Genomic DNA, 14,551 nt, shown 5'->3' on the forward strand with positions numbered 1-14,551 from the left:
TTAGGATAGTTTTTAGCTGCTTAAAGCTTTTTGAACTGCAGAAGAGAGCGTCAACAATAACTAGTGGTTCAAATTGGAATTGGGCCACTATTCAAAAGGATTCAATGCGGTGACCTTTCTCTCAGATGTGCTGCAAGCAATACTTTTTGTTAAACAAAACCTTAACAACTTTCATAGTTTACATGCATGATCACAGTACAAGGAACAGGTTTAATCTAACAGACAACAGATATACATATTGTAATACACAAAACCATTTTAAATGTCAGGGAGTGAAACTGTACAATAACACACATGTACAGAAAATAAGAAAATAACGTGCATTTTAATCAATAAATTTATATACAACCTTCAAGAATTGTATTAAGGATTTTCAATACGTTAATCTATGTTCAATATTGTTAGGCTATCTTACTATATCATTCACTGTATGCAATGTTAACAACAATAAATGAGTGATATATAACAATAATTAACAGAAATAACAAGTTGGTGCCCTAATTATCAACTAAGCTCTTGGAGATGTTATGGTCATGGAAATCACTAACTTAACGAAAATTATAGAGTTCTCTTTTTAGTGACTTCTTTCCTGCAATTTAATTTTTCAAGTTGTCAGTTACACTAGGTTTGTTTTACAGGACAAGGTATAGTAATGTGTTCGCAATAACGGTATATGGTTGTTCAACAACATTTACATTTATACTATCGGTCTAAGTAGACGGTAGCAGATTAGACAGGGATCACCACTGGACCCACTTATATTAGATTTTTCCACTTAGTTATTGTTGAATTGCTAGGTGGTTCAACTCCTGGGTAGGCAACCTGAAATTTTTAATTGCTTCTGTAATGTTGCCAAAAGCAATAGCCCACGCACAGCATCTCACTTTTTGTTCAACATTAAAAGCCATTTCTCGAACTTCAATATCAGTAAAACTGTAATGGAGAAGGTTAGGTTATGTTTTTATAGCATAAGCAGTATTCTTCAATCAAACAGCTGTTTTCAACAATAAGCTTTATTAAACAGCTGTTCTTTAAAACTGTAACACAGTAATCACATGAGGGAATTCAAGAAATGAATTTGTATAGGAAGTAAAATGGTAAAATGTTCAATATGTCACCATTTTGTTTCAACAATTGCTAGAAAGCTGAAACTTTCACAGAATATTTTTGAAATCTATATAATGAATTGTGTAGAATTTGAAAATGTTCGGTGCATAAATGGGCAAGTAATATAAAATCAAACGTTTAAACCTGTTCGTGGGACACTCTGTATTAATAGTAGTACGCTCATTCTTACAGTACAGGATGAGTTAACACATCACACATAGTAAATCTATAAGCAAATTATACAGTATATTTAAAAGTTCAGTTTATTTTAATGAAATAAATCAATAACACGTAATTCTAAGAAAGTTAACATGAATAAATTGCTCAAATTATGTAGTTATGGCGATTATTTTCTTTTCTTTTCTTTTAAATCTTACGATTCACAATTAAGGTAGTCCCCAGCAAATGTACAACAATATATCAAACTTGGAAATTGACTAAAGCTTTTCTTCAAGTAAGTGATGAATTTGGGATAAACATCCTATATTTGCACTTTCATGTAAAATCAGGATGGATTGCACTTAGCCTTTCAACGATGCCATTCAGTAACAAATCATTATCTTCAAATTCCTCATTAGAATCGGTTGTTTAAACGATAACCATTGGTAGAAGCACACATTTCTTAACTCTATTTTATTTTCATGCTTTAGAATGAAATAATTATGTCCTCTACACGAAGGTTAGGTGGTAATAAACAAAACAAAAATATAAATCATAGTTAAATCTTTGAGATAAGTGAAGAATATTGCAAGAAATCCCATTTCTGCATTCATATCGGACTGCTTCATTAAATAATACATTCAGCATACAAATAAATGTTATTGGAAAGAAACAAAATACCTCTAAATCTTCGTTAGAATCCATGAGGTACGGACGAATGTTAGAAGAAATACCATTTATGAACTCCTGTGTTCACTGACTGTTTCAGGATGGAACATATTTGGACTTCAAAAGGATGTAATTCGGTAGAAACTAAAATATCCAAATTATCTTTAGAATCATTGAGATAACTTACAAATTTTAGACGGGATGGAAAACAGCTGGATGTCGCGCCTTTATTGACAATGCCTTGGCATCCGATAAAGTAGATTACTCCATTGTTATATGTAAGCTGGAGGCTTATGGGATCTAAGATCTACTACTCTCTCGGCTCAGTAACTACGTTTAGGGCCAATGACGTCAAGATTTTTGCAATGATCTTCAATCAAGACGACTTTGTTTGGCTGCTGTCTGGCCTCAACAGTATCCTGGATTGGTGTAAAGCAGACAGCATGAAACTTTACTTTTCTAAGTGCTCTGTCAAGACTTTCGGTAGAAATGCTGATCGACGTTATTTCTAGTACACTCTGGGTCGTCAACCACTAGATGGGATCTCTGCCATAAAGGATATGGATGTTACCTTTTGTGTTTATCTCTCCTTCAATGAACATGTTTATGATTTTTGCAGACGTGCACACAGGATGTTGGGATACATCGCAAGATCAAGTCAAGGTATGGCGAGCCCTGTGGTTTTAAAAATACTTTTTCATCCTTTGCTCATCAGCTCCTAAAGTATGCTAATCCTGTTAGGCCCTCCTACCAGCTTGATCTGATTAATATGCTTGAAGCTACCCAGAAGAACTTTTTAAAATTGGTGGCTATACGCCAGGGACTGCGTTTTAAGGAGTTGCCACTTCTTAACCTTCAGGCCGAGGTTCTCCTTCCGGATCTTCAAGTCAGGCGTGAGTTGCCGATATGTTATTTCTTGGCAAATTAATTAACGAACGGCCTGCTCTACTGTCCCAAGTGGATTACCGTACTATATCAAGAACTCGGTCATTTGATCTGTTTGGTAGGCGTCACTACTCACGTGTTTATGATTGCAATGGCCCACTTCTAGAGAGATGCGGCTTTGTAAACAGTTTATACCATACCATTGACTTCTTCAATGAAAATACTTTAACAGTTCGACGAAGAGTACTGGCTCCTGTATAAACATTTAAAGTGATTTTACTGTATATTCTTATTTTATTTTTATCCATTGTTATGTATTAATTTGTAGTTTATGGTTTGTTGTTTATTGTTTGTACATTTCTGCACTCTTATTTTAATTGCTTCAGAATAGAATATATTTGAGCTCATCATGTAAAATCATTATAATTTTCCAAACCATCCTTAAAATTCTGAAGTAAGTCACAAATATAAGAAGAAACAAAAACATTAAAATAACACACAGTATAATAATAACAACAACGAATGGAACTGAATTATATAGCTTGGGCGAATAAAGACCCAAGTAGGTGATACAAACTTGGTTTTACTTATCAATAAATGGTGAAATGCAATGTTTTTATTCTCAAACTTTTGATAAAATCGTTGGCCAGTGTTTTCTATAGCTTGATTGTATTTTCCAGATGAATGATTTCTTTATTTTGTTGAAGATGGTATTTTGAAACAATGTTTAGTTAACGAGGTTAATTTGAATTTGTGCACTGTATGAATATTTTATTTGCTACGTACTTATAATAATGTAACAGACATACAAGAATCGATTTTGTATTGACGTTGTTTAATACAGTAATAGTAATAAGGACTGATATATTCTCTGACCGTACATTCTCTTTAAGGAGAGTCCAAACTCAAACATTTAAAACAAGCCATGACGCCATTTTGAGTTTGATAGTCGATTCGTGATTCTTCGTTTTGAGGTTTTGATTTAGGGCGACTTGACTTAGTTGATATTTTAGTTCTTATTAAACGGAGTGTAGTTATATTATTTATTGTTATTTTCTTGAAATAATAAATAACGTTGAATGTGGTGATATTTAAGTTACTTCATACTGCATATATTAGTGCAAATATAAACATCTAATATTTCTTCTTAATTTATTAACCTCAAGAGCCTATCTTAGGCTTTCGGCGTTACCTTTGTTAACTCCAATACAATGTAAGTTCATTTCAAGATCATATTTTATGTATTGCTAACTAGATGTACACTCTTTTGATCATGGATCAGAATATATAAGATGCAACCTGTGTTTGTTGTAACCTAAGGTACTGTTTGTTTGATGTCCTTGATTATCATATGAGTACCCTTATTATCATTATATATTAGTGGCTTTTGTTTTTAAATCATAGGCTCTTTGGGATGTCATTGGGTTTAAAGAAAATTCTTACAAATTAAATGATAGGTAAACTAGTTTACAAGACACTTGTTGATTTTTCAAATGGAAAGTGCTGAATAAGTGACTAGGATACCAATTAATAGGCCTATTAATTAAATTAACCCTAGAACTGGCGGTCATTTCATCCTGTAGTGTCGGGCTGTTTTGGAGCTTCGCGCAAGGTTTTTTAAAAAAAATTATTAAAAATATAAAATAAAAGCAATATAAATAAGAGTATATATTTTTGTGTTCAGAATTAAACGTAGAATTGCACTATATTGTAAAATTAACCATAAAAAAATTTTTAATAAACACTTTTTTTAATCAAATATAAAATTTACGAAAAATATTTCTTAAATTTAGGGGGGACCATACCTAGCAAATGAAGTTATAGTGAGAAATATTTATAAGTGAGATAGCCATTCTGTGTCAAATTTTATCTAGTTTCAGAAAAACATAAACATTAACTTATACACATTTATTAAAGCATCATAAAGCTATAAAACAAAAAGCAGCGATGCGTATAAATTCTGAAAATCGGGTGTACACGTAAGACTTTGGTAAAACAAGTTTTGCTAATACATTTATCTATGAATACATGTTATATTGCATATTTTATTACTTAATATAATAGAATAGAATAAAATAGAGTATACAGTATACTAATGAAATAGGCTAATTACCATAAATTATTTTTTGAAAAGTACAAAAAAGTTAAATTTTGCCATTATTCAAAAATTTTGCGAAAAATTTTCATTTAGCAAAATATAAAATCGTTTCTAAAGCTTGTACTATATCAAAATTTATAAATTTATGGTTTATAAGTAATAGGAAATATTATGTAGTTAGAAAACTATAAATATAACTAAATATAATGAAAAAATATAGAATAACCCAAACAGTTTTATATATAACCAAAGAAATTACAGGAAATATATATTTTATTGTGAAAACTATCTATTTACCAAAAATAAATAGTTACTTCAGAGCTAAAAGAGTGCTATAAATAACGTTTAGTAAGTGAAAAGGGGACGGCTCGATTATTCCACTGATCGTTGGCCCAACGACCCTCCTGGAAGAAATGTAATTTTTACAGAGGGTCGTTGGCCCAACGGCCCATTTTACAAACATGTAGAGGTTCGATTACTCCACTGGTTCGTTGGCCCAACGACCCTATTTGTTTCATTTCTGTAAATTGTAAATAAAGGGTCGTTGGCCCAAAGAACCTTATATGTTTTATTTACTGGTATAGGTTCGTTGGGCCAACGATCAGTGGTGTAATTGGACCATGAATTAATATTAAGCAATATTATTTAAAGGGGGTCGTTGGGCCAACGAACCTAAGTGAAATGAATCGTACGATGTTCAAAAGAGGGCCGATTACACCACCAGGCGTTGGCCCAACGACCCACGCCGCTACATTAGCTCATTTCAGCGGCCAGAGGGTCGATTAGTCCACTACTTCATTCTCCTTCTCCTTATAAGTCCCCTTGCAAGGCAATGTTTTACTTTTTTAGCACTCCAGTTAATATGTCGTTTTAGTGTTGTTCTCGAGATACTAATGTATGTAGAAAATATGTCATAACTGATAAAGTAACCACATATATATTAAATACTAAAAATCAAATATATACATATTAGTAGGAGTATGTACTATTATATTAGTATTAGTACCCACAAATGCTATTATGAGATGACAATTTTTTTTTATCATTACCTGTTTAATATTTATATAACAAGGTTGATAAAAAGTATAAGTGGTTTCATATTTAACCAAATATTATATTATTAAATTTCGTTGATAGTTATATTTTGCATGGTTAATAAGAAGTCGGTAAAATGTATTGAAATCCCGTAAACGTTGTTAGATGCATATGTTTTACAAGTTTAGGAATAATTATAATAGTAATATCATATAACATCTTAAAACTATTTCAAACCTGATTATTTTTCATAATAAAATGTATCGAGAATTATTTTGCATTTAAAAAACCTATTATTGTAAGATTTCTCAGGGTCCATAATCCTTAATATCATGTGAAAATTAATAATTGTTAAACAGTTATAACTACATTTAGAAGCGTTATTTACATATTTTATGGTGTTTGACATTTGACACAGGTTATTAACATATTATTACACAAGAATGCAATTTTAAACGAACGTTATGTGTAGTTCGATAGATGAACCACTTTCACTTAAAGATATTTGTAATAATTTTAATTTGCAATCTTAAATCTTTGGAGTCAAAAATTATAAAATACAAACAGCATAACAAGACACACAATGGAAAAATATAACACAAGATTTATACATAAAGAAGAAAATATAGTATTTGTCGATTACTACAGTGCCTGTGACATAAAATAATTAAGGTTGACTGAGGTTTTGGGTAGGACGTTATGGTGTTAGCTGAATTATTCAATTAATTCAATTTAAATAATTTCAATAAGATGGATATTCTTTTGAAATAATCTATAATGAATAACTTTTATAAACTATATCTGGACACTTCATACAAACACTTATTCATTGATATAGAAAATAATTATGCAATAAATCTACACTATTTAACGATGTGTTATTGTTTGGCCACAATAAATCGATACTGGAAATATATGAGATAAAATCTAAATAAAAATATATTTTAAATGATCAAGAATTAGTGCAGATTGTTTATACCAGTTTATTCATAAAAATATTTCTATGAAATATAAATATTTTATATTTTGCTTACGATACTTTGATTGAGCTGCATTACGTTTATAGATTATCTCATATAGAATACCCGGTATAGGATAATGTAATGCCTTCTGTCACATTCCATTAATAATCAACATTAGGCCTACTTCTTCAGAGGCTTCTATTTTAAAGTTGGCAACATATTCTCAATGAAGCTTTAATGATTGATAGTTACCTTTAATATATACTGTAAATGTAGTTTATATCCATCTGAAGAAACGTACCAGATACACGAAAATGTTTAAATGCTTCAGAACATTCTACATTGGCTTTTTGAAGAGATTTGGCCAGTTCTTTTACTTGTACATGTATATGTATATGATAAAAAATCGATACTAATGTAGTTTCAATAAAGATTAAATCACGCTTTTGCCGTTTATACAAATTTTATATAAACATATATTTGTTTAGTCACGTCAATGATGTAAAATAAATTATAACTAAAAATATATTACGTTTATACTAACCAATGTAATTTTTTCTGTACCGACAAAAAAATTAATAATGTACAAGTTACCTCATACCTGCATTTAATTAATATATAATTTATAATAACATTTATAGTTATATATATTTATATTTTCATCAAATGTATTCACGCTCATAATGAAGATAAAATTACTACAGTGCAGGAGGAGCGGCTGCCATACCGCCTGCCCTTGTCCATAGTGGACTAATCGGTCAATGGAGTAATCGACCCTTTTCATTTGAAATGCAATGTTTTATTTGATCGGGTCGTTGGGCCAACGACCCAGTGGACTAATCGAACCTCTATAAATTATAAAACGGGTCGTTGGCCCAACGAACAGTGGTGTAATCGAACCTGCATTCTACAATTTAACTTGTTACTCCAATAGGGTCGTTGGCCCAACGAACCACATACGTTATTAATATATGTAAGTAAATTTTTGATCGTTGGGCCAACGAACCTTGATTGTAAATTTACTGTTTAAATTGTAAATACGGTTCGTTGGGTCAAAGACCCATTTTAGTTATGTTTCACTTTATGAAACAAATCAGTCCGATTACACCACTGATCGTTGCGCCAACGACCCTCTTATTTTAAACTAAACTAATGTTTGGGTCGTTGGGCCAACGATCGGTGGAGTAATCGAACCGGACCCAGTGAAAACAATAACAAACTATGTGAAATGAATTTTAGCCAAGTCATTTTGCCATAGCCTACACAAAGCTGGTAATTTCTCAAACATATTTCAGTAAATAGAAATTGATTTATTCTAAAATATATATGTTTACACTACTACGACATCAAACAACACACTACACATTAAATACGACACTAAAACACGCATAAAACTATTAAAACTTACAAATATCTACAGCTCGGCATGAAAGTGATACAGAACGGCAGCGGCAATATGGCGGTCACAACAAACGGCGTCGCGTTTTCTTTTACGTTCAAAATAACAAGCTTGCTACGTCATAAGCATAATACAAAGAGGAATAAAACTCATCTGTTCCCTAGCATTTTTCTTCCCGAATCCAATGGTGCATGAATTATATCGATACGTTACCGGAGTATATTGTAAAAAGTAATTATACGAGAGAATGTTTGACCGACAAAATTTTGACGGTTAACACTACAGAAGCGGCATTGACCGACAAAATTATGTCGATTAACAGTTCTAGGGTTAAAGTGAAGCAAAGGCCTATAAATGAAAAAAGATTCTTCTCCATAGGGAATCGTAATTGTTTACTTTAGCCACTTCACAATATAAGTTGTTTTCCAAAAGGAATAGTAGGCCTGTATATGCTTAAAAATTGAATTTAAAACACAACAGATAACAATTAAATTTTGAAAGATACTTAATCTTGTAAAAGGCACTGGTATTGAGTGGACTAACAGTAATGCTTCCAGACATCAGCGCAGTCTCCGGCAGAATTAAAAACTCCCTCAAGATAGCCTGGTACCGATCAGTAAAATATAATTCCAAATGGCTGATCACTAATTATTAAAAACTCACATAACCATATTAAACCTGTCTGAAACAACAGTGTATTCTCATCTAGAGGACAATGGCCTGCACATTTGTTGACACAAGGAAAAGGAATGTAAAAATCCATGTCATAGTCAAATCTACAAAATGTAGGCTGACATAATTTTAACACAATTAAAAAACTACAGAGCAACCACCACATATATTGTCTGTAGGTAAATCACAAGAACTTCTAGGAATCTTACTATCACAACACAACTTGAATACAAAATGGTTAATGGCAACGACAAAACACAAATAATGACGTCTTTATTTGAAATTTAAAGCGCAGAAAAATTGACCAATCATGAAATGGGGAAAAACAGTATTATAACCAGATGTGCTATACAATGACGTTGTCTACTCCTCCTTAGCTTGTTATCTCTCCCACCCAGAAACCTCAATTACCCTTGGTCCCTAGATTAATGTACTATACAAGGGATATAACTTAATGTACTGTACTCGTATGGGATATAACTTAAAATTTAAACATCATCAATTATTGCACTATTATTTATCATATCCTCCAAAAACTTCTTTCTGGAAATGAAAAAAATTCTCTTTTAAGCAATTGATAAATTGTTTTTAGATTGTCAGAGCTAATGTGAACATTATCTCTCTTGGATAGAGAGATCTCAGCCTTAAATTCTGAGGTAGGGCGATTGACTCTCGGGTGAAGTGTTATATCCTCAGATTGGAAGATAGGTCCTTGGATAGGCGAGACAGTAAAATAGTTGAAAGTTCAACGCTATGTCAGATTTCGTTTCTTTCATGAACATAACATTGGTAACTTATTCTCATATTTCAAAAACTTAATTTTTGGTTATCACCTCAGTTGGATATTATAGGTCCAAATTAAAAGACTAAGGAATTCTGTTCATTTTAGAATTTACTCTTCAGGTGGGTATTTTTCTTATTAGGGCTTTCTTAATTTTTTTATTTAATATTTACTCCTTAACAATTTTTAAACATTAATATATCAACAAATTATGTAAGTGGGATGGCTAGACTTTACATCGAAGGTTTCGATTTTTTTATTAAGAATAGCCTAATTGGATACTGCAATTTATTAAAATTAACATATGATTTTAACTTATTAATTATATTCTGTTTGTTTAAAAGTGAAATGAAGACCTGTGTCAGAGGTGCATACATGTTGGTGTTTAAATGCCCAAAAATATGCAAAAACGCTTTTGCCAACATGGTCTTTGAAGGTTCTAAGTTTGGAATGAGAAATATAGTTACTGTCATGTACTTTTTCTCTATGAACCAGACAAATTATGACTTTTGATGTTTGAATCCAGTGACAAAAAGTATATTGTGTCGAGTATACTGGCTTTCTTTCTGTAGATAAATTTGTTTCATTTGGCTAGATGATAAGTTTGACAGGGAGGAAAAATTGGGTGGTCCAGCTATGGGTTGTAGTAGAAATTGATGAATGTAAAATAGGCTTAAGAAAGTCCAACCGTGGGAGATTAGTTGAAGGAATTTGGGTGTTAGGATTAATAGAAACTGTACCTGCAGGGAATAGAAGAGGGCATCGATACAGACTCGAGATCTGTCCTGACAACAAGAGAGAAGCAGAAACTCTATTAACTTTGATTATGAAACATATCAAACCAGAAACCTAGTCTTTATTTTGATTTATTATTGCAATTTAACTTAAATTGCATACAATTAGAAAGAATTAGGCCTACTTGCTTAATTTTGTAAGAAAACAAATACCATTCAAGTAACAGTTTTACTTTGGATCTCAATGTTATTTCTGTCATCTACTTTAAATTGCATTGAGATACAAAATCAAAGTCTTTTAAAAATCCAGACATAACACTGATGGGTCGAAGGCATGTATACGTGATTACAAGTAAACATTTTTAATAATATATAAGGCGGTTACACGTACCGGAAAGGCGGCAGAACCTGAAAATTATAAATATAAACATCGAATGAAGCAAATATAGTAATTCTTTGTTATTATATATTATTTCAAAAAGATCAATGCTTTGAGTGACCTTTACGTGATCAGAGCTTTGGTTTAGGTTCTATCTTGAGGCATGTTTTTCTTCTTTTTTTGGAGTGGTGTAGAAGGCACCTCTGAAGCTCACACTGATTACCAGGGGCAATTCTAATCAGTATATTGCCATGTCAGGTGTGTTAGAAAGATGGATGATCAGAGGTTGGGATACTACTGATAGAAAATACTCCTGGTCATCAGTGCTTCAGTGGCATTTTCAATAACCATAGAACATTAACTTCCCATATTTTCAGATGAAAACCATCTGATACATATTATCTCAGTGTTCAGTGTTTAAGAAAAATTATGACATATCAGGTTTTGTGTGTGTATTTATAAAACTTTTGATCTTTCTAATCTTACAAATCTTCTCTAGACTTAAAGGGATGTTAAAAAAAAAAAATGGTACAGCCATTCTTGAGATCGGCAACACTAGCGATTCATTTTTATTTATAAGATGACATGCAAGGCTGCATGTTGTGAGATAAAACCTCAAATATACTACCTATAGTCCTGCTTTCGTGACCGTTGGATTTCAAACTGTCAACATAACACAGAAGAACATTCTCCAGTCCATAAGGCCAGCAGATAATGGACTGTGCCAAGACTACAAGTTACAGACTTGAACATGCACTTTATGTAGTAAAATTTTACTGACTATTTAGAAACCTGCTACACAGGAATCAGGCGAAGAGCCTCATTCTCTGGCCTGACAGTTTTCTATATTTTCTGAGAATTCTGAGGCCATTTGTTGTTTATTTCATGTTAGGAGTCTCTCTGGAGTTATTTAATTAAACAAGAATGTGGCAAAGTAGACACCCTTATAGCCCACCAGTTGCCCACATCCAACCAGAGATATGCTGTGTTAGTTACTAAACTGTTAATCTGACGAAAAGACAAAATGCTACACTCAGTGACATTCTCAATCTTAACTTTGGCTCTTCAAAAATGTATGAGAGTTGTACTTAATCAGATGCTATATAAAATAGAAGTCTAAAAAGACCTACGTTTTGGTAAAAAAAAGAATTTTTCTTACCCAAATTTAAGGAAGTAACATACCACTCTGTATTTGATGTTGAACATGTATAAACTTTTTTCCTATAATACTTTTCATCTTGTATATCCAGACTAGAATTTGTTCAAAATTTAAATAAAATGTAGAGTTTTATTATATATTTACATTGTAATTATTCGGATACAGTTGGATTAAAACATCCAGTGTAAGTTAGTGTGTATAAAACATTATACACAACAATTAATACTACTCTTATGGACACATTTACAAGGATACACAGAGCCTTCATAATAAGATAAAATCACAGGCAGGGTCAAGGTAAAATTTTCATTTTACAGGGACCAAGTGTGTTTTAAGATCAATAAGACTAAATACCCTACTTTTGTTATTTTTGAAACCAGACTAGCAATAGTATTAATTCTTATTTTTTTAAATTTGTGCAAAAATAATACACTTGGCCCAATCTGTGTCAATGAAGTCAATTTTGAGAGCAGGGGTTATGTGTATCATTTTTCTGTGCATAATGATTTCTCTTTTAGTAATTTGTTTCTCTAAAATTGTTTTATTTTCTTTTTTAAGATTGACAAGCTGATATATTAGTTTATAAAAATGGAGATAAATAATTGTACAAACATATCACATAAACTGAATCATGTTGATTGTAATTTTGTTACGAATCCGTGATCTAAGTAGTTATCAGACATCCTGGGCCGCAACTGGTTGGGCTCTGGCGTAGACCTGGACCATGAGATTCAATTTATAATATTACAAGAGCTCAGTTTCGATACATAATGTATGTACTTTATTATGCATTATCACAAATTATAGGTTACATGTTGCCCAATTGGTAACAAGGGATATGTGTATCTTTATGATACGTATGGTGCAGAACGTTCTAATGGATTATGAAGAATGGATTGTCAACATGCATGTCATGGTACTGCACATGTTAACCACACCGGCTACTGATTTTAAAAACACATTCTCCTTTTATGAATTGTCTGACAAACAGTTAAAAATTTTTACATTTATACTACATAAAATTTAAATGTGTAATAAGTAATATATCAATGTTTTCAAACCAATTAAATTTTACCTGATATTCAGCCAAGAAACTAACACACTTTCATGCTGTTTTGAAATGGTGTTCACAGATTTACTATCTTGAACAAAAGCGATTCTTCTTATCTCTTGACCATTGTCATCTTAGCCCATTATAAAAGCCATTTAAAATTAATTTTGATATGAACTGTAATTGATTTGTGATTGTGTCTATTCCTAAAGACCAATTTTGTATAATCTTGCTTGATGGTAAATTACGACGACTACAGCAGCTATGGGTAAATAATTTGTCTGTTTCATAAAGTTCATAAGTTTTACTATTTATGAAGTACAATATGCCTTAATCTATGTAAACTATACCAGTGTGATGGCTCTATAAGTATTTGATACTTTATCCCTGAATATAAAGTATTTATTACTCCAATTCAGAACTATTGATAAATGATAAAGTTCTCTTCTCAATTCTAACATTTTTTTGCAAATATACCAAATATCCAATAGTATTCCTTGTATTTCCAAGTTTTAAAGCTTTTAATAAATCAATAATTTAAAAGATGTAACAATCATATGGTAGTGTACTTAGAAAAGCTAATACTTAAAGATTTTCATTTTCGGGTTATCAGTTTTACAGACATGGTAAAACAGTAGATAGGAAATTTTATATCTATTTTGCAAAACTGAACTGCAATTCTTGTTTCTTTCCAGTAATTTTGACTGCAGTTTTGTTTGGCATTGCCAGTTCCTCTTTTTGATCCTTTTTTAGAATTGTACTCCTGAGATATTATAAATTATCACAAATCTTACAAAAATGTCAACTTAATATTTTAATTCTATATATGTACTGTAGCTTTAGGAATTAGCCTAGGTAATATTTAAAATATGGAATTTAGGGAATTTGACATTAGAACGGCCATGGTTATAACAGTTCATAGTGTCATTCATTTTTTGCCACTCTGCTAACATATTTATATTCTTAAAAATATTGTAATTGCCTTAATGTATTAATGTTGTATATAATTTCATTCAGCACAAAATGTGGATTCTAAATGTGTGAAAAATAATTAATTATATTATGATTGTTAAAACACTAGCAGTTAACAGCGGCTTCACACAATATCTAACTGAACAACTGAGACATCCTTTTTAAATGACGAAAAAACACTCCTGTGATAGGTGATGGTCAATGGAAGATGTTCCACTCTCCTAATGCATTTTCATATAATTGGACGTTTAAGGTTAAAGGGTAATATTTTAAGGTCTGGAGTCAGAGAGCAAAACAGTTTTTGTAAATACCAATGAAAGAAATCAAATTTCTCTGCCTAACTACCTAATAGTGAATTATAATGCAACCTCTAGACACATTCCATTCTTTGTTACAGTTATAATGGAGAAATGTAATAGGTTATAAATATGTGTGACAAACTCGGAAAAGCTAATGTAATCTAAGCTATAGAGGTTTCAAATCCTAGAT

At 31.5% G+C, this 14,551-nt stretch overlaps 1 protein-coding gene across 3 annotated transcripts in view; it reads left to right on the forward strand.

The window, feature by feature from the left end:
• Nucleotides 1-3,745: 3,745 nt before the first annotated feature.
• LOC124354087 (DEAD-box ATP-dependent RNA helicase 20-like) overlaps nucleotides 3,746-14,551 on the forward strand; it is a 53,685-nt gene continuing 42,879 nt past the window's right edge. For 2 of the 3 annotated variants that reach the window (XR_006921656.1, XR_006921657.1), the window contains exon 1: nucleotides 3,746-4,033. Coding sequence is in view for 1 of the 3 variants with exons in the window: in XM_046804291.1 (XP_046660247.1) it covers nucleotides 4,032-4,033 (2 nt within the window). In the remaining 2 variants the exon portion in view is untranslated. The remainder of the gene's footprint in view (nucleotides 4,034-14,551) is intronic. The other variant, XM_046804291.1, reaches the window with a different exon arrangement.

This window comes from Homalodisca vitripennis, chromosome 2 (assembly GCF_021130785.1).
Source record: "Homalodisca vitripennis isolate AUS2020 chromosome 2, UT_GWSS_2.1, whole genome shotgun sequence".
Taxonomy (NCBI): domain Eukaryota; kingdom Metazoa; phylum Arthropoda; class Insecta; order Hemiptera; family Cicadellidae; genus Homalodisca; species Homalodisca vitripennis.